At 39.9% G+C, this 24,873-nt stretch overlaps 2 protein-coding genes across 6 annotated transcripts in view; both read left to right on the top strand.

Moving 5' to 3' along the window:
• The window catches only part of LOC142095488 (uncharacterized), a 307,911-nt gene that overhangs the window by 16,945 nt on the left and 266,093 nt on the right, over positions 1 to 24,873 (top strand). The gene's annotated exons all lie outside the window — the stretch shown is intronic.
• Positions 4,470 to 24,436, top strand: LOC142159833 (uncharacterized). 5 transcript variants are annotated; one of them, XM_075214616.1, is made up of 3 exons: positions 12,385 to 12,450; positions 18,792 to 18,903; positions 21,390 to 24,436. In XM_075214616.1, the coding sequence occupies exons 2-3, from the start codon at positions 18,843 to 18,845 to the stop codon at positions 23,210 to 23,212; spliced, it is 1,884 nt and encodes a 627-aa protein (XP_075070717.1). In that variant the 5' UTR covers positions 12,385 to 12,450; positions 18,792 to 18,842; the 3' UTR covers positions 23,213 to 24,436. The 5 variants fall into 5 exon arrangements, with proteins under 5 accessions (XP_075070719.1, XP_075070721.1, XP_075070720.1 ...); XM_075214615.1 differs by having other exon boundaries at positions 21,387 to 24,436; XM_075214618.1 differs by lacking the exons at positions 12,385 to 12,450; positions 18,792 to 18,903 and adding an exon at positions 4,470 to 6,085 and having other exon boundaries at positions 21,693 to 24,436.

The raw sequence follows: 24,873 nt of genomic DNA, 5'->3' as shown, positions 1-24,873 counted from the left end.
TTATCCAGAAGTGCTAATGCAGGAGCACAGATAATAGCTCTTAAAGTCTTAAATCTTTTTCATTTCTGTACAAATATTAAATTCCCATCAATGCATTACCATACCCATGATACAAAGAATTATTTAAAGTATATTACGATTATAGCACAGTAAATAAAGGGAGTGAATGTTTTTACAACACTGACTCAAAACTGTCATGAGGATAAAAATAAAAACCTTTTGCTATCTGCCATAATTTGACATTACATTGCATTACTTTCTTTCAAACCATGTAATATAAAATTTGGTTAAAATACAAATAAACCAAAAACAAACCCAAACACTATTTCATATTCAACTGTGTTAGTCCGTTTCTCCTTTTCTCTTTAAAAACATACCTTCTGACCTTCTACGACATACAGAAAAACCACCTAGTTCATGCATTTGCTATGCGAATAGCCCATAAAGTCTAATATCTCTTTCCAAAACAAGGTGTAATCATTACTCAGCAGAGTCTACATTATTTAAATCCTTCATTCAAACTTCTGTTCATTGTAAGTTGGATAAATTCAATCTGGATTGAAGCTGGAGACCTTCTGTGAAGAAAAAACCAAACTTTTGCGTAGTGATTATTCACAAGGAATTATTGTAACTGTAACACGCTTGTACACCGTTATCAGGTAACCAGTAAACATTTTTGTGCAGTGAACAGCTGCTAATAAGACGCTATGCGTTCCATGCTGTCAGGCGCCGTCTCCGCACTGACATTTGGTGCAGGAGACGGACGCCTGCACCTTCCAAGCAACCACGTCCTGTTGCCTAGCAGCGGGACGCTATCTCTGCTCACCTGTCTGCAGCCAGCATGTCTTACCGGCAAAATCTCCCTAACCCTATCAGGAGGCACCTTAGGGTATATAAGGCAGCCTCTGACACATGTCTAGGTGCCAGAGTATTTAGTCTTCAGCCTTGCTCCAGCTTTTGTTCCTGTGTTGCTGTTATTTGGATTCTGACCCCGGCTTGTTCCTGACTTCTCCTTGGTTCCTGATTCTGGCTTAGACTGATATTTGGTATTCACCCGGCTTCCTGACCATTCTCCTGCTTCTGATTTGGCTACATCCATTCCTCTGGTTTTGACCCGGCTTGCTGACTACTCTTCCATCCTGCATCCTGGTGGGCTCTCACCGCTGCCTGAATTTGTACCTCGCCAGCTGACTGATACTGAGGGCCGCGACCTGCACGTCCCTTGCAGCGAAGTCCATACCTCCTTGCGGGGGTTTCTGGTGAAAACCAGGGGCGTATTGGACTCCGCACCTCAGTACTTAGTAGCGCCAACTGCTGGCAGGTATCATCAATTCCACCTAGTAATTCTGACATATGCCATAAAAAAATGATTTCCTCAAGTGGCAGCCCCCAATATCACAGAGTATGTCAAAGCCACTCCTTTCTCATCATCACCTAGTACAGCCCCCTTGAATGACTCCATTGAAATCCAGGAAGAAACAATCATTCATCACCAACAGACCCTGGAAATTTTTTTAAGAATTCAGCCATTTTAAAAGCAACACTGCTCCTTTCATAAATCAGAGTACTCTCGTTAGACACCACACATTTTGTCTGCAAATCACTCAACATTTTCTCAACAAAATCTCTCATCACCAAATATTCACACATATTTCCAGATTCTGTGATTTCCAAGTTGAAAGTACAAAAATATTCACTTAAGTCTCGCTCACAGACATTTTATCTCGTAACATTTCTTTAAAGTTATAACAAACCTTCCTGATTTCTGAGAACATTTATCAGCACCATTTTCACACAGATAAAACAGCTTGTAATATCTGCATGTAAAAGCTCACTCCCACAATTCTGAACTTCATTAAAGAGAAAGCTATTTTTCTCAACTTCAGAAACAAAATTATTTTGTTCAAATACAGAAACGGCTTGTTGGTCCTCAGCCAGTTGTCTTCTGACACGATCTACATTAGTTACAATCTTGTCCGTCCACTGATTCGTGCAGTGACAGACCAAAGATTTTAAACTTCTTTTGCATCTCTTCAAAAGCTTACAATTATCTACATTATTTACAAATGTACAACTTTTTCATCCTTGAAACATGTATCTTTTAAAAACGGACAAGACAGACAAACATTTTGATTTAAACTAAATCACACCTCTCCCTTACAGAGCACTGAGACAGAGAACAAACAGAGTGAACTTATTACGGATCTCCCTCACACGCAATAAGGCGGAGACAAAACTCACATACAGAGAGAGAAAAATTAACTGTTATCTTCCAGCTTACTGCTGTGGAACTACAAGTCCCAGCATTAGACTAAATACAAATTGGCTTCAACATGTTATCACTCAGCACTCTACATATTTTATCAATTTTACATACATTGTCAGATAACAAAAAACAGTGCTTCTTATCTCAACACACTGAAATCTTTTACGCAGAATAAGGGAGGGCACATTTCACTCTCTCAGCTGCGCAGCATCAAACATACATTTTATAATACACCGTCTACTTGATTCATTATTCAGCTTCTGATGCATTTAGCATATCCACATATATTGCAACTTTTCAGATCTCTTCTGTGCCACCTCAAACAACCTCTTGGGGTTTGATCTCAATACCCCTTTGTTCTGTTCACATTACCACTTGCAACACCTTTGTTTCTCCATCCACATATCAATTTCTTCTTTGGCTATCCCCGCTTTCTTGAAAATTCCCTGCAGACCTTCTACTCCCCCATTTCCTAAAGTCCTTGTGCATAATATCTAAGAGGGAGCTGCTGTCATCTCTCTGTTTACTATCTATATTTCCCATATTGAAAGTATTCTGTTGAGTCCCAATCAGGACTCTTAACTAGTTTCTGTGGGTTGTCCTTGCAGTGGACGTCCCATTCTGTGGGCTCCTTGTACTGGATGGCCGTGCAAAATAGCTTCTTTGACAGTATCTGGGATGAAGGTCTTTAGGAATTCTACACTTTGGGCAGATTGCAGAATCTCCCTTCTTTGATATATCTCTGAGGATGGTTTCTAAAATGTTCACTCAATGTTCAAAACAGTTACCCTCTAATTCCCTCTATTCCATTATGTGCTTTTTCGATCAATGTCTTATGTGACTTTCATCCTTTATACATCATACAATAGGTACAAACACATGCACTCAAAATTCACTCATCTTTCAAAAATCTAATCAACAATACAATTACAGTAAACAGCGACCTCCAAGTTTAGATCTAAAATTCTGATCCAAGTTTGCCTGTGGTGTCAAGTATATCTGGAAGCACTTCAATCAGCTGGAGAGAATTGACACAGACCAAGTTCTGTATACACGGAATATTCTCTGATTTATTGATACAAAGATACAAGTTTTTATAGCCTACTGAATAAATGAATCCTACGTCATAAGCATACAAAGTCTATGGGAAGCGCTGCTAATTAACTTTCACGTATTCTTGAGGTGTTTACTTTCTCCCCCTTCTAAGGACAGATGAGTCTATTATTCTTATCTCAAGGGGAGCTGGAGGTTTATCTCCTGTGCCATGTCCAACATCAAGGGCACAGCTCCCACACTACGAACTGAACATGAAGCTACTTATTGTTCTCATATCTTGATACATAACTTCGAGTTCTCTGTGTCAGCTTAACCTCAGGGCCATGGGCTTACATCTTGTAAAACTGCATATCAGCAGAAAAATGAATAATCTCTTTTAGCAAATAATATTTCTATGCAAGTTACAATAAATGGCTGAACAAAGGCTTTATGAGGCCTAAACAAAAAATCATATTTAACAGTACAAACCTGCACCACACTCTTAAGAACTGATTCATTAAGGATCTTAAATTAAGAAGTTTCTTATTTAAGTCTCCTGGACAAAACCATGTTACAATGCAAGGGGTGAAAATTAGTATTCTGTTTTGCACATAAGTTAAATACTGACTGGCCCCTAGTGGGTAAAGTATTGACTTAAAGGACTGCTATGTAAATGGCATTACACAGATGTGTTCTCCTATTGGAATAGCTTATTTCAGAAGACAAACCAAACATCACAGGGATCACATTAGGCCCTGTTCACCATAAACGTGTAGCTTTTGCAGGTGACTTTTCTTTCTTTATTACTTTGCCAGACATCTCTATCCCAAACCTCATGAATGAATTGTATGCTTTTCAAAAGCTCATTTACTTTTAAATCTGAAACCCAAGCATGTTGTTCAGCTTTCCAAGTTTCCTCTGATCTTCTCAAACCGCATCTTCACAGAATCACCTGTGATTAAAGTGAGAGCTCTTCCATGACTTCATTGCATTTTCCAGATAGATCTTAATATTTGACTAATGAGGCTCCCTGTACTATGACGCCGACTGAGAAATATGAGCTTAGAAAATGTTACTCCCAGAGTCTGCATTTTGGCCGGAGCTGTCCAATGTGACTGTGGTATTTTAAGCTAATGTTTCATTGTTTAACAAAAGAGTCATATTTGCTATTTCTACGCTTAGAATTGTAATTTGTAGCTTACAAATTGAGATTGAAAATGACTAACTTGAACTCTGTAACAGTGGGAAATGTTAAAAAAAAAAAAATAATTTTCCTATTCCATTCATTTATTTTATTTCCAGCAGATGGACACAAAAGCAGGAATGCCTCGGAGGGATGTTTCATATTGTCTCCAGATTTTAAAACAGAAGATAATAAGATCACACTAGATTACTCAGGAGAAAAGCACATTAAGCTAAATTTACAGCCAGTACTGGACAGTCCAAGTATATTATCTGATACCTTTAATCATCAGGAATGTTCTCCTGAGAAATCAGATATTACTAAACATAGTACTGCTCACACAGATGATCAAACCTTTCCATGTTCTGAGTGTGGAAAATGTTTTACAAAGAAATCAGTACTTGGTAGACATCGGAGAACTCACACAAGTGAGAAGCTTTTTCCATGTTCTGAGTGTGGGAAATGTTTTGCATATAAATCGCGTCTTGTTGCCCATCAGAGAACTCACACAGGCGTGAAACCATTTCAATGTTCTGAGTGTGGGAAATGTTTTACAAAAAAATGTGCTGTTGTAAAACATCAGAGAACTCACACAGGTGAGAAACCATTTCCATGTTCTAAATGTGGGAAATGTTTTACACATAAATCAGTTCTTACTGAACATACAAGAATTCACACGGGTGAGAAACCATTTCCATGTTCTGAGTGTGGGAAATGTTTTCAATGGAGATCAAATCTTGTTGAACATAAGAGAATTCACACAGGTGAGAAACCATTTCCATGTTATGAGTGTGGGAAATGTTTTATAAATAAATCAGTTCTTGCTGAACATACAAGAATTCACACGGGTGAGAAACCATTTCCATGTTCTGAGTGTGGAAAATGTTTTATAAATAAATCCATTCTTATTGATCATACAAAAATTCACACAGGTGAGAAACCATTTCCATGTTCTGAGTGTGGGAAATGTTTTACACGTAAATCAAGTCTGTTTATGCACCAGAGAATGCACACAGGCGAGAAACCATTCCCATGTTCTCAGTGTGGGAAGTGGTTTACACATAAATCAGGTCTTGTTGCCCATCAGGCAACTCACACAGGTAAGAAATTTCCATGCTCTGAGTGTGGGAAATCTTTTACATATAAATCTGGTCTTGTAAGGCATCACAGAAATCACACAGGTGAGAAACCATTTCCATGTTCTAAATGTGGGAAATGTTTTACACATAAATCAGCTCTTATTGAACATACAAGAATTCACACAGGTGAGAAGCCATTTCCCTGTTCTGAGTGTGGAAAATGTTTTCAATGGAAATCAAATCTTGTTGAACATAAGAGAATTCACACAGGTGAGAAACCATTTTCATGTTCTGAGTGTGGGAAATGTTTTGCACATAAATCAGTTCTTATTGAACATACAAGAATTCACACAGGTGAGAAACCATTTTCATGTTCTGAGTGTGAGAAATGTTTTACAAATAAATCAGTTCTTATTAAACATACAAGAATTCACACGGGTGAGAAACCATTTCCTTGTTCTGAGTGTGGGAGATGTTTTACACTTAAATCAAATCTGTTTATACACCAGAGAATGCACACAGGCGAGAAACCATTCCCATGTTCTCAGTGTGGGAAATGTTTTACACATAAATCTGCTCTTGTAAGGCATCACAGAAATCACACAGGTGAGAAAACATTTCCATGATCTGAGTGCAGGAAATGTTTTATAGAGAAATCAGATCTTGTTGAACATCAGAGAATTCACATAGGAGTGTGAGAAATGTAGTCAGCTTTTTAGTCAATTCAGTCAGCTGATGAACATGAAACTGTTGCAGCAATCTAAATATTGTAAATGCTGTTATTAATGTAAATGATGAAAACAGTTGGTTACACAATGGTATATTAATATCACTGAGCTGTGGAGAGCAATTTAAAGCTAATTTAATTACAATCCACAGGCATAATTTAAATGTGTGTTATGAACATAAGACTGTAACAAATCGCTGATGTGTGTAACTTATTGAAGTTTACTTACTCTATTAGATTACTCTCCACAGTAATAACAGATGACACTGTTGTTACATAGTCATTTTGTAATAATCACGGCAATGGAGTAGAAATGTAATGTGGGATCTCGGACACTGTTACATTAATTGTAATTAGTTCTGTAATCTCTTACTATCTCACAGATCATTTATGAAGCTACAAAATTGTGCTCACACAGCATATGTAATTTTGTGATGCTATGTGTCTAATTTATGTACAAATGAACCGAATTATACAAGTACTGTATGTATGGCTTGGTGGATGAAGATGCATCTGTAGGGATGCAAACCTTTGCTCCTTATGGATCCAGTCTTATATTGTGCCGGCATGTGTAAATTAAATGTGAAATGTTTAAATGAGGTTCAAAAGGTGGACAGTGCATATTTACGATGACTTCTCCAGTGTAACGGATGGCCGCGGGGCCTTTTTCCCCCAGTTGGAAAAGGACTTGAATTTTATACATGCTTAGAGGAGGCAGAGGTCAGGTCCATGCCTATAATTTTAAATGTAACTACTTTTTTACCTTCAAGGCACAATTATTACAAAAAAGCACAGTTATAGGGAAATAAACACACCGAATAAAACACACATAAGTAACAATTGGTAAATACAGTCCTGAAGTTTACATTGATCAAGAGGGTGGTAATAAAATAGTAGGTAGGATTTTGCGGCATAGTTTTTTACTCTTCCCTCTAAACGTATTGTGGCAGGTCTAACAAAATGACTTCTGAAACCCCATTTTGATGTCTGTACTTTCATGTGTGTATTACTTTAAATGCTTATATAACCAAGTGATTTTGCAATGCTTATATAATCAAGGACACATACCACATATCTAGCTAAGGTGGTGTCTCTGTGCCTAATGCTCATGTGCAAACTTCTTATCAGTATTATATCAATAGAACCTCTGGAAATTCATGTTTATACCTTTTATATCCAAATGACCCTGAAGACGGGGCCCTAGCATCAGTGACTGAACATATTTACTGAAAATATATTGGCTAAGTATCACTTGGTCTTTACTCTTTGTATCATATTACGCTTTGCATTGTAGTACTCTTTTATATTATATTCTTTACATCAAATAAACGATACACTTGTTATACAGTCTGGGAGTCACGTGTTATTAATCCACTATAAGCCAAACCTAATATTTTCCACTGGGAACACGTATTTCATCTTAGCTCCAGAAAGCAATATGTTAGTATGTACCTATGTATGCACTAGGTACATAAATAGGCTTATTTGTTTATAATTAAATACTTTTTGGGGTTGCCTTTTTTTCCAGTTGGTTAATTACCTGGTGTGACATGAAAGTTGTTTGTGCTTAGTTGAACATTAGGTTGATTTAATTTATTAACCTCATTTGTTACATAATCTAAGTGTGTATAAAAATCTGTAAAATGGATTTAAGTTAACCATATTATTCTTAAATAAAGCCAGGTGGGTTACATGTATTAATCTGAACATCATATCGGATTACAACATGGTAGATGTACTGTTTCCTGATCAAGGCATCACCCCCCTCTTATAGACAGGAAGCTGAAAGCAGCTGGAGACCCTCTGACATCACAAATGACTGGAAGGGGTTAAAACAGGGGAGGCTCTGTTACTTAACCAGGATTAAGTCAGTCATCAACTGGTTGGAGCAGCTATTGTTCTCCCTGGAACTGTGTCAGACTCTTAGGGCTAGATTTACTAAGCTGCGGGTTTGAAAAAGTGGGGATGTTGCCTATAGCAACCAATCAGATTCTAGCTTTCATTTATCGAGTACTTTCTACAAAATGACAGCTAGAATCTGATTGGTTGCTATAGGCAACATCCCCACTTTTTCAAACCCACAGATAAGTAAATCTAGCCCTTAGTCTCCAAAACAGCAGGAGGGAAACCATGAGGGGATGACAGCTCTTCACTCCCATCTCCATCCCACTTATACCTCCCAGCCAATCCCAGCATCTGTGACCTGTGGTTAACCCTGCAGGGAGGGATTTCCCACACGGGAAATGCTGTCCCTTTAAGAAGGCCTGCAGGAGAGACTTCTGGGTGTGTGTCGTTTTTGCTTCTAGAAGCTACTGGCGTTGTAGTTTCGGCTGCTGCCCGTGTGCTGAGGATTTTGCCTGGGAGTATTGTGGCTATTGGATTACAAGCTTTTCCTGGATTTGCAGATTCGGCTGCTCTGCCTGGCTTATTCTATTAATCACGGACATCATCCTTCCCTTATAACTTGGACTGGTAAAGAAAAAACTATCTTTGTTATAAACAATTTGGGGTTATTGAGCACTGCGGTGTTACTGGGTGATTGTTGAAGTTTGGTGAACACTGGGTGTTGTTTAAATTATTGTTTGATATATATAAGCTATTGTTTGCAGTTAGCTGTAATAAAGATACCATTATACCCACACCTTTTCTTTGCCTGTGTCATCCTGAACCCTTTGATACCAGGACTTTCTTCTGGGTTCTTACCCTAACATTCTGGTATCGTCACACCTGGAGTGGATCCAGGAATTCTCTGGTTGGGTGAGAGATTGCTTATTTTCTTTCTAGGTAGTAATAACCTCTCTCAGTCTTCGGACTTGTTTCACATTTGTTTTATTGACATGTTGATGGCCACATTCATTTACATATTGGACAAGTTATTTGTGTTTAGATTACATGGTGCTCAGTAAACTGACGGCTGCCTGTCTCTGTCTTCTTATAAAACATTTAAACGATTCAGACTCCCAGTATCTAGGAAGCATGGAGGGTTTCTGGAGGATTCCCTATTACACTATACATGGGAGGGCATGTTTTGATTGAGGAGGGGTTGGACCTTTGTCCACAGATCCAACCTAGATGGAGACTCTGGCAGAGTATGGTTGAAAAAGACGATACACACGACCCAGTGGACAATTCTAACTTCATTAAAAACATTTGAAAGCACAAACTTAAACCGCATTCAATTATGGATTACATCACATAGACACACACATATCTCTCAGTGGTGTGAGGGGATTTACTAGCTGTGATGTACTAAATGGTCACTGACAGGATGGACCGCTTATGCCACCCTGTCTGTTGCTGCTGGGAACCGGCTGGGCTTACTTTGCCACTGTTCCCTTTCGTTCTTCCAAATGCGTCCTCTAACCGCAGTAGAAGGTGCTTATAAGTGCTGCCACCACTGGACTCTTTACCGGCAACCAAAACTGGATTCCTTCTAGGTAACTGTCGCTGCTAGTGTACCCCGTTGCTGGTGTACCTGGGCTGATACCTCTGACCTCTCACTATAGATCAGGGTTGCTGTGGATGGATCCCCTCTGGCCTATCACACTGGCCAGAGCTGCTGGGTAGCGGACAGAACGATGGTACCGGAAAGCTGGGTCCAAACCTCCTAACTACCAGGAATGGATTAGAGCTGGCTCTAATCTGTAGGTCACAGGAATTTCAGCATGGAGAAGTGTTCAAGCAGGACTTGAAGCAAGTGATGTTTATTTGCTTTCACACTGGTGTAAGGTACCAGTGATCAGGAGGTCAAAAGAAACAAGAATGATACATTTCAGTGTTCAAGGGATCTCTCTTTTTACACAGTTTTGGACACAGACTCAGGGGGCTGGCTTACCCTGTGAGGCTGAGTTATTTTTAGTGTCAGGATGCAATTTATGTTTCCCCAAACATAGATTACTTTAACAAAATATACACTTATTTGGGATATCCTAAAACTTGCTGTGATTTCCTGCATCCTGTTTTAGACACAGCGGAAATCTGTCAGCAAGTCTAATTAAATCATCCTGTGCCTTCAAGTGTGTGGGACACTTACACATTAAAAGGTCTAATTAAAATGAGATTAACAGGGGTGCTTTGTTCAGACAGTTGCAGAATACACATTTCCTCCACTCTATTGCTAACATTGGGAATTCCCAAAGAAAAGTTACAAAACCCCAAATAAGTAATTTCCCTACAGAACACATCCCAATGTAACACGATAAGTGCATTTGCAATTATACATTGGTGCCTACATCTCTGATTGAAATACATCTCTTCAATAAATTATTTCTACATGATCCAGCCACAAATAAGTTATTTAGAAGTAATCCAGCAACAGTCACCAAATGTTTAGAGCCAGGAACTAGCTCAGTGTCTGTGATTACCCACTGGCTGGAGCCCGGAACTAGCTCAGTGTCTGTGATTACCCACTGGCTGGAGCCCGGAACTAGCTCAGTGTCTGTGATTACCCACTGGCTGGAGCCCGGAACTAGCTCAGTGTCTGTGATTACCCACTGGCTGGAGCCCGGAACTAGCTCAGTGTCTGTGATTACCCACTGGCTGGAGCCAGGAACTAGCTCAGTGTCTGTGATTACCCACTGGCTGGAGCCCGGAACTAGCTAATTAACTGTATCCTCCAACACCCTGGAGCTAAGAGCGAGCGCAGTGGTTGTAACCATGAAGATGTATCCCCAACAGCAGCCACAATTGTTATTCTGCTACTATATATACATTCATGGCCAAACGTTTTGAGAATGACACAATTATTGGTTTTCACAAAGTTTGCTACTTTGGTGTTTTTAGACCTTTTTGTCAGATGTTGCTATGGTATGCTGAAGTAAAATTGCAAGCATTTCATAAGTGTCATAGGCTTTTATTGACAATTACAGTAGGTTTATGCAAAGAGTCAATGTTTGCAGGGGTCGAACCTTCTTTTTGAAGACCTCTGCAACTCGCCCTGGCATGCTGTGAACTTCTGGGCCAGATAATGACTGATGGCTGCCAATTCTTGCCTTAATTATCTGAGCATTTAAGTGACAACCATAACATCCCCCCCCCCCCTAATTTACAATGTGCTGGGTAGGGTATATAAGTGTGTGTAAAATAAAGTACAGTACAGACATACACACACTTACAGAGTGTGTGTGTGTGTGTGTGTGTGTGTGTATGTGTATATATATATATATATATATATATATATATATATATATATATACAGTGATCGAAGTGGAACTTTGGAAGAGGTTGTATGATAACTTAGATGTGGCGCTATGGAAAATGTAAGTGGAAGTAATTTGATGGTTTTACAATCATAGCTGTAGGAGATGTGGGGGTATGGCATATCACTGTATACTGGTCCACATCGACCACTGATGATATATAATAGCATATTTTGGATCTGTCAGAATTCAGGGGTCATAAAAGCTCACTGCTTAATTATATAGTGGGAAAATACTGAATAGAAAATAAGTAATGTGTCCTCAGTATAGGAGAGCAGTGGCCATTTTCTTGCAGCTCACCTCCTCATGGTAAATACATCAGTAAGACATAAAGTGCATATCTTGTATACAGTATAGAGCTGGAAATGAATCTCACTGGTATATTCTGTGTGCAGGACAATCTCACCAGTTATCCTGAGGAAACACTGGGGAGAAGAATAAGTAATCCCTGTAACTGTTGCCTGGATAGAGGCAGCCACTTCCCTGTAGTACAAATGTTTTTGTTTCCACCAGATAAATACTTCTCTGAATTTCCTCCTGATCTTCTATATCCAGTTCACTTATCTAGAGGAAACCCTGGAGGAAAATAAAAAAAAATTTCAAACAACACAACCTGTCCACGTTTGTGAGAGCGGCGGCCATTTTCTTGTAGCCCAACTAAGGAATCAGCAAACCCAACCGAGAAAGCAGCATTCATTATGTCTTCTTGAAAACACGAAGGATGTCTTTTAAATAGCACAAACTACGTCTGACTGGTACCAACATAATCACTAGAATAAAATAACTTCCCGCTATTTGTGTCCTTAATGCGGACTAGCGGCGGCCATTTTCTTATAGTCTCCAGACACAACATAGGTTTTATATCCTATCCCTCTGCTTATAGCACGTGACGCTGCGGAGGGGGCGGGGCCACGGACTCCTTAGTCGCCATTTTATCTGTGAGAACCGTGTAACAGTGGAAGGTGATGTATTCTGTAATATGATGTTATTATATAGAGGAGAGGGGGCTGTGCGATGTGATGGGGGATAAGGCAGCTCCCAGCACTCCCTATGTATAATATGGGGATCTATACAGTGATGGGCAGCTCCCAGCACACACAGTGTATGATATGGGGGATTATTATTATTATATAGAGGAGAGGGGACTGTACAGTGATATATGGGGAGTAATAACTCCCAGCACACACTGATATGGGGGATTATTATTATTATATAGAGGAGAGGGGACTGTACAGTGATATATGGGGAGTAATAACTCCCAGCACACACTGATATGGGAGATTATTATTATTATATAGAGGAGAGGGGACTGTACAGTGATATATGGGGAGTAATAACTCCCAGTACACACTGATATGGGGGATTATTATTATTATTATATAGAGAAGAGGGGACTGCACAGTGATATATGGAGAGTAATAACTCCCAGCACACACTGATATGGGGGATTATTATTATTATATAGAGGAGAGGGGACTGTACAGTGATATATGGGGAGTAATAACTCCCAGCACACACTGATATGGGGGATTATTATTATTATATAGAGGAGAGGGGACTGTACAGTGATATATGGGGAGTAATAACTCCCAGCACACACTGATATGGGGGATTATTATTATTATATAGAGGAGAGGGGACTGTACAGTGATATATGGGGAGTAATAACTCCCAGCACACACTGATATGGGGGATTATTATTATTATATAAATGAGAGGGGTCTGTACAGTGATATATGGGAGTACTAATTCCCAGCACACACTGATATGGGGGATTAATATTATTATTATTATTATATAGAGGAGAGGGGACTGTACAGTGATATATGGGAGTAATAACTCCCAGCACACACTGATATGGGGGATTATTATTATTATATAAAGGAGAGGGGTCTGTACAGTGATATATGGGAGTAATAACTCCCAGCACACACTGATATTGGGGATTATTATTATATAAAGGAGAGGGGTATGTACAGTGATATATGGGAGTAAGTATATATAATAGAGTAAGTATATATATATATATATATATATATATATATATATATATATATTAGTTCATAGTATATTATCTGCACAGATACTCTTTCACACATAACTTTAAAAACAGGGATACTATCTTTTGACCTCTGTCATAGATTAGTTAGTATCCTCTGTCTGTTTCTTGTGTGTTTGCCTGTTTTACATGTTATTGCTGTACTCTTACCGTAAAATGTCTGACAAGGGTAAAGCGCCTCGTGCTAAATATTAAACTTGTTCTAAGTGTAAAGTTAAATTACCCATTGAAGATCAGGACCCGGGGACGCTTTGTGCTGAGTGTGGTGGGGCTCCCATGGTGGCGCAGGCACAGACTAACGCCTTAGCCATAATGGAAACACCAGCGTGGGCGGCTGCCCATAACACAGGGGGTAGCCTTATTTGTACAACTCCTTTCTGAACCCACAGAAATTTCAGTGGTTACTGCAGTACTCCCTTCAACCCTCTTAGTTCAGGGGGCACCACGGGGACTACCGAGCCTGTCACCGGACAAGCGGGAGATCCCTCTGCATTTCCATCTCAAGCCCCCTTTATGGGAGAGCCAGCTTGGTCTACATCATTAGTCAGGGGCCTGGATCGGTTGAACTGGTTTTTGGAGGCCCCAAGACATTTACCCAGAAAATAGAGACACAGATGCTCTAACCCCCTTCTGTCCCTCTCTGACTCGGAAAGATCCTCAGAGGAGGGTGAGGTGTTACAAGATTCCGATTCCGCACAGGTTACGGACCCAGAGGCGTCTCCCAGATATCAGGGGATTGATGACCTGGCGGTAGCAGTGCATCAGGCACTGGGACTTTTAGACATGGAGGAGCCTAGATCTACAGATCGTAGTCTATTTAAAAAGGTGAGAAGACAGGCGATCCGTTTCCCTTCATCTGTGGATTTGAAAGGGATCGCAGAAGCATCCTGGAAACAACCTGACTGTAGGTTTGTTATTCCAAGAATGTACCTGTCTTTATACCCTCTACAGGAAGATGATCTAATCTGTTGGGAACAGGTCCCAAGGGTGGATATCCTAGTGGCACGCATAGCTCGCCACACTACGCTTCCTGTTCCAAGAACAGCTTTCTTGCAGGACCCCACTGACCGCAAGTAGATTCTTTCTTAAAGTCCATCTACACGGCAGCAGATACTTCATTCAGACCCATGTTTTCATCAGCATGGTTCGTCAGAGCTATTGAAACATGGGCTGTCCAGTTGGCTACAGCTTTGCAATATTCTAAATTGCTTCCCCTTGCCCTCCACCTTAAGGAGGCTTCAGTACGTCTATGAGGCTGCCCAGAACGCAGCTTCCATTTCCTCCTCCGTCTCAGCGATAGCAGTGGCGGCTAGAAGGGCCCTATGACTGAGGTCCTGGGATGTGGACACTGAATCTAAAAAGTCCTTGGAGTCCCTCCCTTATTACAATGGAGTGTTATTTGGCCCGGAATTGGATAGCATCAATTCCCAGGCCACTGGAAGTAAAAGTACTTTCTTGCCTGTCAATGTCCCAAGGCCTAGGACACCCAGGTTTGGCTCATTTAGACAGCCCTTTTGAGGGGGCCCTTCTGGCAGGGGCTAGACACTCAGGTCCAGATCTTCTGACACCAGAGGACACTAGCTCCGAGGTCGGGCTTCCTCCTCCACAAGCCGTCCCTTTTCTGAGCTCCCGGATAAACCGGTAGCATGACGCCCACCCCCCTTCTAGCAAGAGTGGGGGGACGTCTGTTACTGTTCAGGGATCAGTGGGAGTCCCCAGAGGACAGTTGGATTCGGGGATCATGACAAGAGGTTACATAATAGACCTAGTGGGCCCAGCCCCTCGGAGGTTCTTTGCAACCAGCCCCGTCATCCACAAATAAGACAGGCAATGCTTCTTTGTGTTGCCTCTCTTCTTTCGGCAGGAGTTATCCGAGAAGTTCCGGAAGACCAAATGAGACGGGTTTTATTCCAACCTCTTTTTGGTCCAAAAGCCGGATGGCTCCTTCCACCCCATCTTAAACCTAAAACAGTTGAACCTTCACCTGCAGGTGTTCAGATTTCGAATGGAATCCCTGAGGTCAGTTATTAATGGACTGGAGGCAAACCAGTTCATGGCGTCGATAGATATCAAGGACGCCTACCTCCACATTCCTATCTGGAAGACACATCAGGCTATTCGCAGATTCATGGTAGGTTCTGCTTACTACCAGTTCAGGAATCTTCCATTTGGCCTTGCAACTGCACCAAGGGTGTTAACAAAAATTATGGCTGTAATGGCGGTTTATCTTTATTCAGAGGTGTGCAATTAGTGCCCTATCTGGACCACTTACTAATCAAGGCTGCCTCAGCTCACAGCTCAGCTTACCATTAGGATCCTAGAGAGGCATGGCTGGCTCATAAACTGCCCCAAATCCCAGTTAATCCCTTGCCAGAAAATGACTTTTCTGGGACTGATAATGGATACCAACAAACTGAGAGTGTTCCTTCCAGCTCTGGTCCACTCAGGAGACCTCTCTTCCCATCAACATATTGGAAATAAAAGCTGTTTCGTATATGGATTCACAGCCTCTTATCTATGGTATGTTGTGGGAAATCCACAGTTGATACCACGCTGGATTGTGTTAACAAGTGAGAACAAGTTTTTTGGGAGACTTTTTCAGATAAACAATGGTAGTAAGGTAGAAGAGGCTGAGTACAGGATTTATACCGTTGGTTCCATGTTCCTATGATACTGCGCTTAATGTTTCCCTCTGGCTGTCACACAGCTGGAGATGTAGAATCCCTAGAAATACATTGTTCCATGTCTTTTATGAATGTGCTAAAATCAAACACTAGTGGTAGACTGTCACAGGATGGATATTAACTCTTATGTGCTGGTGTGAGATTATAATAATTGACAGACAAGAATTGTAAAAAGATAATACAAATGTTTATGATAAAATATACATATAAAATGAATAAGTACTTAGCTGTGGAATACAATTTGATTCTTAAGAAATGTATTGATCTGAGGAGTCCCGTTGCTTGATCGCAGTCAGTGAATTCATGATAATTTTTTGGACACAGCCTTATGGACAAATGTTTCGCTAAAACTACCCGAGTGTTGACTGTCTAATACAACTCTGAATCCAACCTCTTATCATCATCATCACCATTTATTTATATAGCGCCACTGATTCCGCAGCGCCGTACAGAGAAATCATTCACATCAGTACCTGCGCCATTGGAGCTTACAGTCTAAATTCCCTAACATACACACAAAGAGAGAGAAACTAGGGTCAATTTTTGATAGCAGCCAATTAACCTAGTATGTTTTAGGAGTGTGTGTGCACCCAGAGGTAACCCACGCACCCTGAGACTAGTTAAAACCAGTTGTGCTGGACATGTAGAAATATCTTTTAACAGGGTCTTTTATCATTGTATGTCATACATATACAGATACATATCATTGTATGTATCTGTCATGAACACACTTCCAGCTGCCATTACTTTGGGGTGTTTGCTGTATGAGGTTACACACGATTCCAGCCCGCAGTCTCTACCTATCACACAGGTTATATACCTACTGAATCGCCCCCACAATCGCCCTCACAATGCACTCTCATACCCCTATACAGTTCAGGTTTGCCACCTCCTATTGAATACGGGCGATAGGACCCTAATCTACTGTCCTACACTGGCACACAAGGCTTCTAGCTATCACAAGCTAACAAGCCTCCACCAGCAAATAAAGGGTTAACTCTTCACACCTCCAGACTGTTACACAAATGTAAATGCAAGCACACACTAAGCATGTTAATCAAATGTATCAACAAATCACACCGACATTCAAAGGGTTACCTTGATTGAGCTACATTCTATTTTTTAATATACAAAGGTACATGGCATTCAGATATAAAAAAAACAATTAATAACAATTGACATAACATACACAAGCAAAACAGTTTAAAATAAAAAGGATTAGATTCAGAGTATAACTTACATCGAAGTGGTATATTCTGAGCCAAGGTAATTTGGCTTGAAGATGGACAGCTTATCAAAGAATGATTGAGTTCCCAAAAGACTGACAATTTGTTGTAACTGGTCTCAGCTTTTTAAAGACACCTTTACACCTTCTCACCTCCTGGGGGTTGTGGTCTGTGATACTTTTTTCAATCACCATTTGCATGAAGTCTGATTTACTACCCAATTCTACTATGTGTCCTAACTTTTCTGTGGAGCGTCACACACAACCAATTTTATTATTAATAAGTCCTCTGTCAATTTGTCCATCTTTTGATACCAAACATGCCTAAATACAGGGTATTCATAGAATTCTTAATTTGACATATGAGCTGCCCTTCATGCTATCGAGGAATATATGGTTGAGCGCTAATTCTATTGATTTTAAGTGGCATATTTTAAAACTGAATTATTTTTGTCTGTATCACATATAGCCAAGTAAGCAGATGGGCTCTTTGAGCCAAACACCATGCTATGCGGTTCCTAAAAGTCTATTCAGGTGTCAAAACTCCATCCCAGGCCAGGATACATCTCACAGCACGGGCTCTTTGAAGCTGCCACAGGTGACACTCCTATCTTCTCACACTGGAATGTGCAGAGCCTTCAAATACAAATACAACACACTTTCTGTCTTCACATTTTACACTGCAGTAGTTCAATTTATCAATGGATTCAATTAATATACCATATTTACACTGCAGTTATGATGTAGGCCTTATCCCCCACAATTATGTGATGGGTTAACCCTTATAAATAACTGTAAGTTCTCTATGTTCACGACAGTATCTTATCTACGAAAGGGGAGGTTTGCATTGTCAATTCTGTTAACCCTTTTGATGACAGTAGACATTCATCCCCTCATATCGAGATCTTACTGGTGTTGACGTTTCTCATTGTTCCAGCCTGTTTTTACTGTTTTACAATAACTGTAAGATTGGAACATATAAGAGATGCCCCTTTAATTATTAGGTTGCTTAGGTTATTGTACACGCAACATCTGACCATTACACCTAAACAATGTATCAGTCACTGTATGTCTTCTACAGTTAAATCCAGTAACAGAAATACCCCAGAGAGATGTCCCCGTCCTCTTTATTCACAGGATTGTACAAAGGAAAATTACAGTATCCCACAGGAGTGTCAGGTAGATGGAATTTATGGTCTCGCAAAATTACCCAAATTACTTTTCACTATATGATCTGTAGAACAGCTGGGTTTATCTGATATTATTCTGTTTAACATCAATTAATGAAATAAGACATTATTAAAGTGTTATTTTATTGGATTTTTTGTTATTTAGGTTGATGATCTGAATGATATTAAGGTAGAAAATATAGAGGGAGAAGAAGAGATGTATGTGAGGGGTGATCAGCAGTGTAAGGAGGAGGAAATCCCTACAAATATCAGCACTGGTGAGTAATAAACACTTATTACAGAAAAGAGTGTCATATTCTCCTTGTTCAGACACTACCACAATCTCTTGTTCTATACCTATAAAAAAGTATCTGCCCAGTGGGATAGTCAGGATTTTTATTGGAGTTTTTCTAAGTGCAGTGTAGGTTGGTGGGGTGATGTGGTGTTTCTGTTGCTTTGTAGATGTACTAATATTGGAATTTGGCGTATCTTGATGTTGCTCATTCGTCCGGTGGATCTTGTCCTTAAGTATGGACCGATGTTTGTTCAGTTCTAAGAACAATTGCTTCGGTTGTCTTCTGGTGCTTATAGAGTCCTGTGAAGAGAGACGGGGAGAGGAGAGAATGGGAGGGAAGGAAAGGGGGATGGAGGCTCACCTTAATAGTCTTAGGTGGTTTACAAAGTACCCCGTTCTCCTCCTTACATCATATCAGTGTGTGCTACCAGCCAAGAGATCTGACCACACTCTTGTGATTCTCATACATCAGTACGAGAGACATCACCATAGTGATTAAATCACTGACCAATGTGATGAGATGGATGGTATTACCCATGATCCTCCCCGTGCAGTAGTACATGTGACATTACCCATTATCTTCTTTGTGTAACAATTCCTGAATGTTTTACTCTCAGTATGTGTAACACTGCAATACTAAAGCAGGTTATTTCCCACATACATTGCCTCACAACACACACTTCACACAAACTACTTTCATAAAACTATAATCACACACCCATCATTGTACCATAGCTCCCCTTAAATCTATGTGGTTGGATGCTTTGTACTGTTGCTCTTCATCTTCTGTCCTGTCTCTGTATCCTGCTCTGTCCTTATGCTTTCTTCCACTTTTCGCTGTTGCTGGTCTGTGCCCTGTTCCATTCTCCTACTCAGTCCTAATGCTCTCCTCTGCTCTGTGCCTTCCTTATTCTGTTTTGCTATTTCCTACTGTGCTGTGTTGCTCTATCAAGCTGCGCTCCTTCCCTCTCAGTGCTTGTCTACACAGAGGCTTCAGCCTAAATTAGTAGCATTACTCTGGATACAGGGTTATGCTGCCTGATGTTGATATATAGAGGCTGCTTCATTGTTCATTTACTACCTACGTGTCCACTTGATGAACTTTGAGTAGTCTACTACCAAATCTCTAATGTCTGTGTGTGAGGGCAGTGTCTGTATGAGCATTGTGGTTGGACAATCTCACTGGCTAATGAGGTTCCCTGTCCTATGATAGAGGCTGGTTTATGTGTGTGCTTGGGAAATATTACACACCAAACTCATTTTTTCATTGTCATATGTGACTGTGCAATCTGTATGTCCGTGTGGCTGGGTCTATGCAATGTGCTTCTGTTACGTTTTATGCCAATGTTTTATCTGTGTAATTGCTGCATGTTGTGACAAGATGGGACTAAGAGCCAACATCTTCCCTAACTGTCATTTTAAACTCTTAGGATGAAAATATGCTTGTGTTTAGTTGAAGATTGGGTTGTTTTAACCTTTATTGGTTACACAATCTAACTGAATTAAACCCTATTTGGATGGAATTAACTTTATTCATATTATTCTTAAATAAAGGCAGGTGGTTTACATGTATTAATCTGAACATCATATCAGAATACAACATGGTGGATGTACTGTTTCCTGACCAAGGCACCACTCCCCAAACAAGAAGCCAACAGCCTCAGGAGCCCCTCTGACATCACAAATGCCTAGAAGGGGTTAAAAAAAGGAGGCCCTGTTACTTAACCAGGATTAAGTCAGTCGGCAATTGGTTGAGTAGGTATTGTTCTCCCTGGAACTGTGTTAGACTTCTAGGCTCCAAAACAGCAGGAGGGAAAACCATGAGGGGGTGATGGCTCTCTCCTCCCATCTTCATCCCCTTACGGGGTGGGCTTTCCGGTGTGGGAAATTTTGTCCCTTTAAAAAGACCTGCAGGAGAGACTTCAGTATGTGTGTCATTGTCCTGCCAGTGTGCTAAGGATTTTTGCCTGGGAGTATTGTGGCTATTGGATTACAAGCTTTTCTTTGACTTTCAGATTTGTTTGCTCTGTCTGTCATATTCTATTAATCATGGACATTATCATTTCCCTATGACTTGGACTGGTAAAGAAAACACATTTTCTTTATAAACAATTTGAGGTTATTGAACATTGGGGTGTTATTGCGTCATGGTTTGTGAGCACTGGATGTTGTTTAATGTATTGTTTGATATATATAACCTATTGTTTGCAGTTATATGTAATAAAGGTACAGTTGTATCCACACATTTTCTCTTTTCTTTGCCTGTGTGATCCTGAACCCCTAGATACCAGGATTTTCCTCTGGGCTCCTACCCTAACATCCTGGTATCATCACATTTGTACATTTAGATTTGTAATTATGTGTTCTTGTTTAAAAGCAGAAATTAAACAATTGAACATTCTGAACTCACTAAATGTATGAACATTTGCTCTTTATATTCTAATTCCATATATCTATTTTATCCAGCAGATGGACACAAACTTCGGAATACCTCGGAGAGATATCTCGTGTCTCCAGGTTATAAAATAGAAGACAACCTCATCATACAAGATTTTCCAGGAGAAAGCCCCATTACTCCAAATATACATCAATTACGTCACAGTGAACATATATCATCTGATCCCTCTAATCATGAGGCATGTTTTTCTAATAACTCAGATATTGTCACACCTAGTACAGCTCATAGAGGGGATACAATATTTCCATGTTCTGAATGTGGGAAATGTTTTACATATAAATCAGGTCTCACTGATCATCAGAGAACTCACACAGGTGAGAAACCATTTCCATGCTCTGAGTGTGGTAAATGTTTTACAGTTAGATCCCATCTTTTTAATCATCAGAGAACTCACACAGGTGAGAAACCATTTCTATGTTCTGAGTGTGGGAAATGTTTTAGACAGAAATCACATCTTGTTACACATCAAAGAATTCACAGTGGTGAGAAACCATTTCCATGTTCTGAGTGTGGGAAATGCTTTTCAGATAATATATGTCTTGATAGACACTACAGAACTCACACAGGTGAGAAACCATTTTCATGTTCTAAGTGTGGGAAACGGTTTTCAATTAAATCCAGTCTTGTAAGACACCACAAAACTCATACAGGTGAGAAACCATTTCCATGTTCTGAGTGTGGGAAGTGTTATATACAGATAACAGATCTGGTTTCACATCGGAGAACTCATACAGGTGAGAAACCATTTCCATGCGCTGAATGTGGGAAAAGTTTTACAATTAAAGCCCATCTTCTTAGTCATCAGAGAATTCACACCGGTGAGAAACCATTTCCATGCTCTGAGTGTGGGAAATGTTTTACAGTTAAATCCTATCTTCTTAATCATCAGAGAATTCACACAGGTGAGAAACCATTTCCATGTTCTGAGTGTGGGAAATGTTTTACACAGAAACTAGTTCTTGTTAAACATCAAAGATCTCACACAGGTGAGAAACCATTTTCATGTTCTGAGTGTGGGAAACAGTTTTCATTTAAATCCAGTCTTGTAAGACATCACAAAACTCATACAGGTGAGAAACCATTTCCATGTTCTGAGTGTGGGAAATGTTTTAAACAGATAGCATATCTTGTTATACATAAAAGAATTCACAGTGGTGAGAAACCATATCCATGCTCTGAGTGTGGTAAATGTTTTACACAGAAATCAGATCTGGTTTCACATCAGAGAACTCATACAGGTGAGAAACCATTTCCATGCTCTGAGTGTGGGAAATGTTTTGCACAGAAAACAGATCTGGTTTCACATCAGAGAACCCATACAGGTGAGAAACCATTTTCATGTTCTGAGTGTGGGAAAAGTTTTGCCGTTAAATCCCATCTTCTTAGTCATCAGAGAATTCACACCGGTGAGAAGCCATTTTCATGCTCTGAGTGTGGGAAATGTTTTAAAGTTAAATCCTATCTTTTTAATCATCAGAGAATTCACACAGGTGAGAAACCATTTCCATGTTCTGAGTGTGGGAAATGTTTTACACAGAAACCAGTTCTTGTTAAACATCAAAGATCTCACACAGGTGAGAAACCATTTCCATGTTCTGAGTGTGGGAAACAGTTTTCATTGAATTCCAGTCTTTTAAGACATCACAAAACTCATACAGGTGAGAAACCATTTCCATGTTCTGAGTGTGGGAAATGTTTTACACAGATAGAATATCTTGTTATACATAAAAGAATTCACAGTGGTGAGAAGCCATTTCCATGTTCTAAGTGTGGGAAAAGTTTTACAAAGAAACGAGTTCTTGTTAAACATCAAAGAACTCACCATGGGTTCTGATAGAGGTGGTTTACTAGAGTAAGAGCTGCTAGGTGTAAAATAAATATCCACACTCTTAAATAGAGATTATAGTTGGCAACAAGTATACAAGATACTAAACCAGCGTTACATTCACTTTAGTGTAGGCTAAAATCTAGTGAATCTGTAAGTCACAGATGTTGGGTGTTCCCAAGCCTATAAGTATTAGTGAAGGCTGAGTATTGTCTCCCCAGGGTAGGTCCTCCTTGGTATCTCCTTGTTACAAGATTGTGGTTGTGCTATGTAGATGTATGTCTTAAAAATGATCCTCTATATACAGTGAGTCTTTACTGACAGAAAGTCTGTAGTGTCTTTTAAATGGTTAAAGTGCATGTAGTTGCCAGTCTTTCCTTAAATCTGGTGACCTCCCCGGGATATTGTTCCTCGGTGACTCAAGAAAACAAAGAACATAGGGGGACATGATAGTGAGGTACCTTTTAAGGATAGGGATGTGTATGATAGGTAATGCACTCACTATTAGCAGATCTCTGATATAGTCTGTGGTCTCCTTTTTTTAGTTGTGCTCTCTATTTTCTCAAAATTGTTAGGATGTGTCACGAACAGCAATCACTTGAGCATGCGTGATGTGTGTGTGACAAAGGGTTAATAAAAAACAACCACCTGGTCTGTCTAAAATGATTAAATCCTTCCCTAGCTATGCCACACACTATCTTTACCGTACTATGTATGCCACCACTAAGGTTTTTTATGAAGAACTGACACTTTTATTTAGGATGCCTTCGGTTCTCCCTCTAGGGGCATATTCAATTGTTGCAGTTTCCCGCAGCGTTAAAAGTATTACAGTTATTACGGCAATACTAAGCCGGATTTCAGCTCGCAGCTTCCTGAGCTGCGAACTGAAATCCAGCGTGAAAGATACCGTAATAATGGTATTTACGTGTAATGACGGTAATAGTGCGCACGCCGCGTTACTTTTACATGTAACACCAACAATTGAATATGCCCCTTAGAACCAATCTAGCACAATTTACTTTAATCAGAGTTAACATTGACCACAATATTCTCTCCGGTTTTCTATTATGTAGCGTTTTGACAAACTGTCATGTGAATTCGTAAGAACACTGAAATTTGAACTTATTAAGTGTAATATAATATGGAAACTATATTCACAATGCTTAAGTTAAAACAATTAATAAAATGAAATACAAATATAATGCACTTGTTTCTTATAAAATAAAAAGGATAAAACACAGAATTGATAACTCACGTATATTTCTGGTGCTGGGAGAAGCAGAAAAATGGGACACTCTTCAATATCAATTGACTTCCAATAGAGAACAAAAACTTCACAGTGCAGTTTTAAAACCAAGCTGTGGGGCCCACAGCCCCCCTTCCAGTGATGTCTGAAATGAAAGGTCTGTGTTAATGCAAGTTAGGATTTTATGACTCTGTTGGAGAAACACTTAAGTCAGGTTTTTGTTACCCTGTGCTAACTTTTCACCAGTATGGCTTACATACATGATTTTACCTCCACACAACAGGTCATAGGTTCCCCTTCATCTGCAAACCACACATGCCCCTGGTAAGTATGATATTGGAGAAAATGATATGATATTTTCCTGTGACCCTATTCAGCTTGAATTTGTCATTCACATATAACCCTGTCGCTGCAGAAGGCATGT

This window comes from Mixophyes fleayi, chromosome 6 (assembly GCF_038048845.1).
Source record: "Mixophyes fleayi isolate aMixFle1 chromosome 6, aMixFle1.hap1, whole genome shotgun sequence".
Classification (NCBI taxonomy): domain Eukaryota; kingdom Metazoa; phylum Chordata; class Amphibia; order Anura; family Limnodynastidae; genus Mixophyes; species Mixophyes fleayi.
The sequence above is the reverse complement of the archived record's forward strand: the minus strand, read 5'-3'. Positions and strand labels throughout refer to the sequence as shown.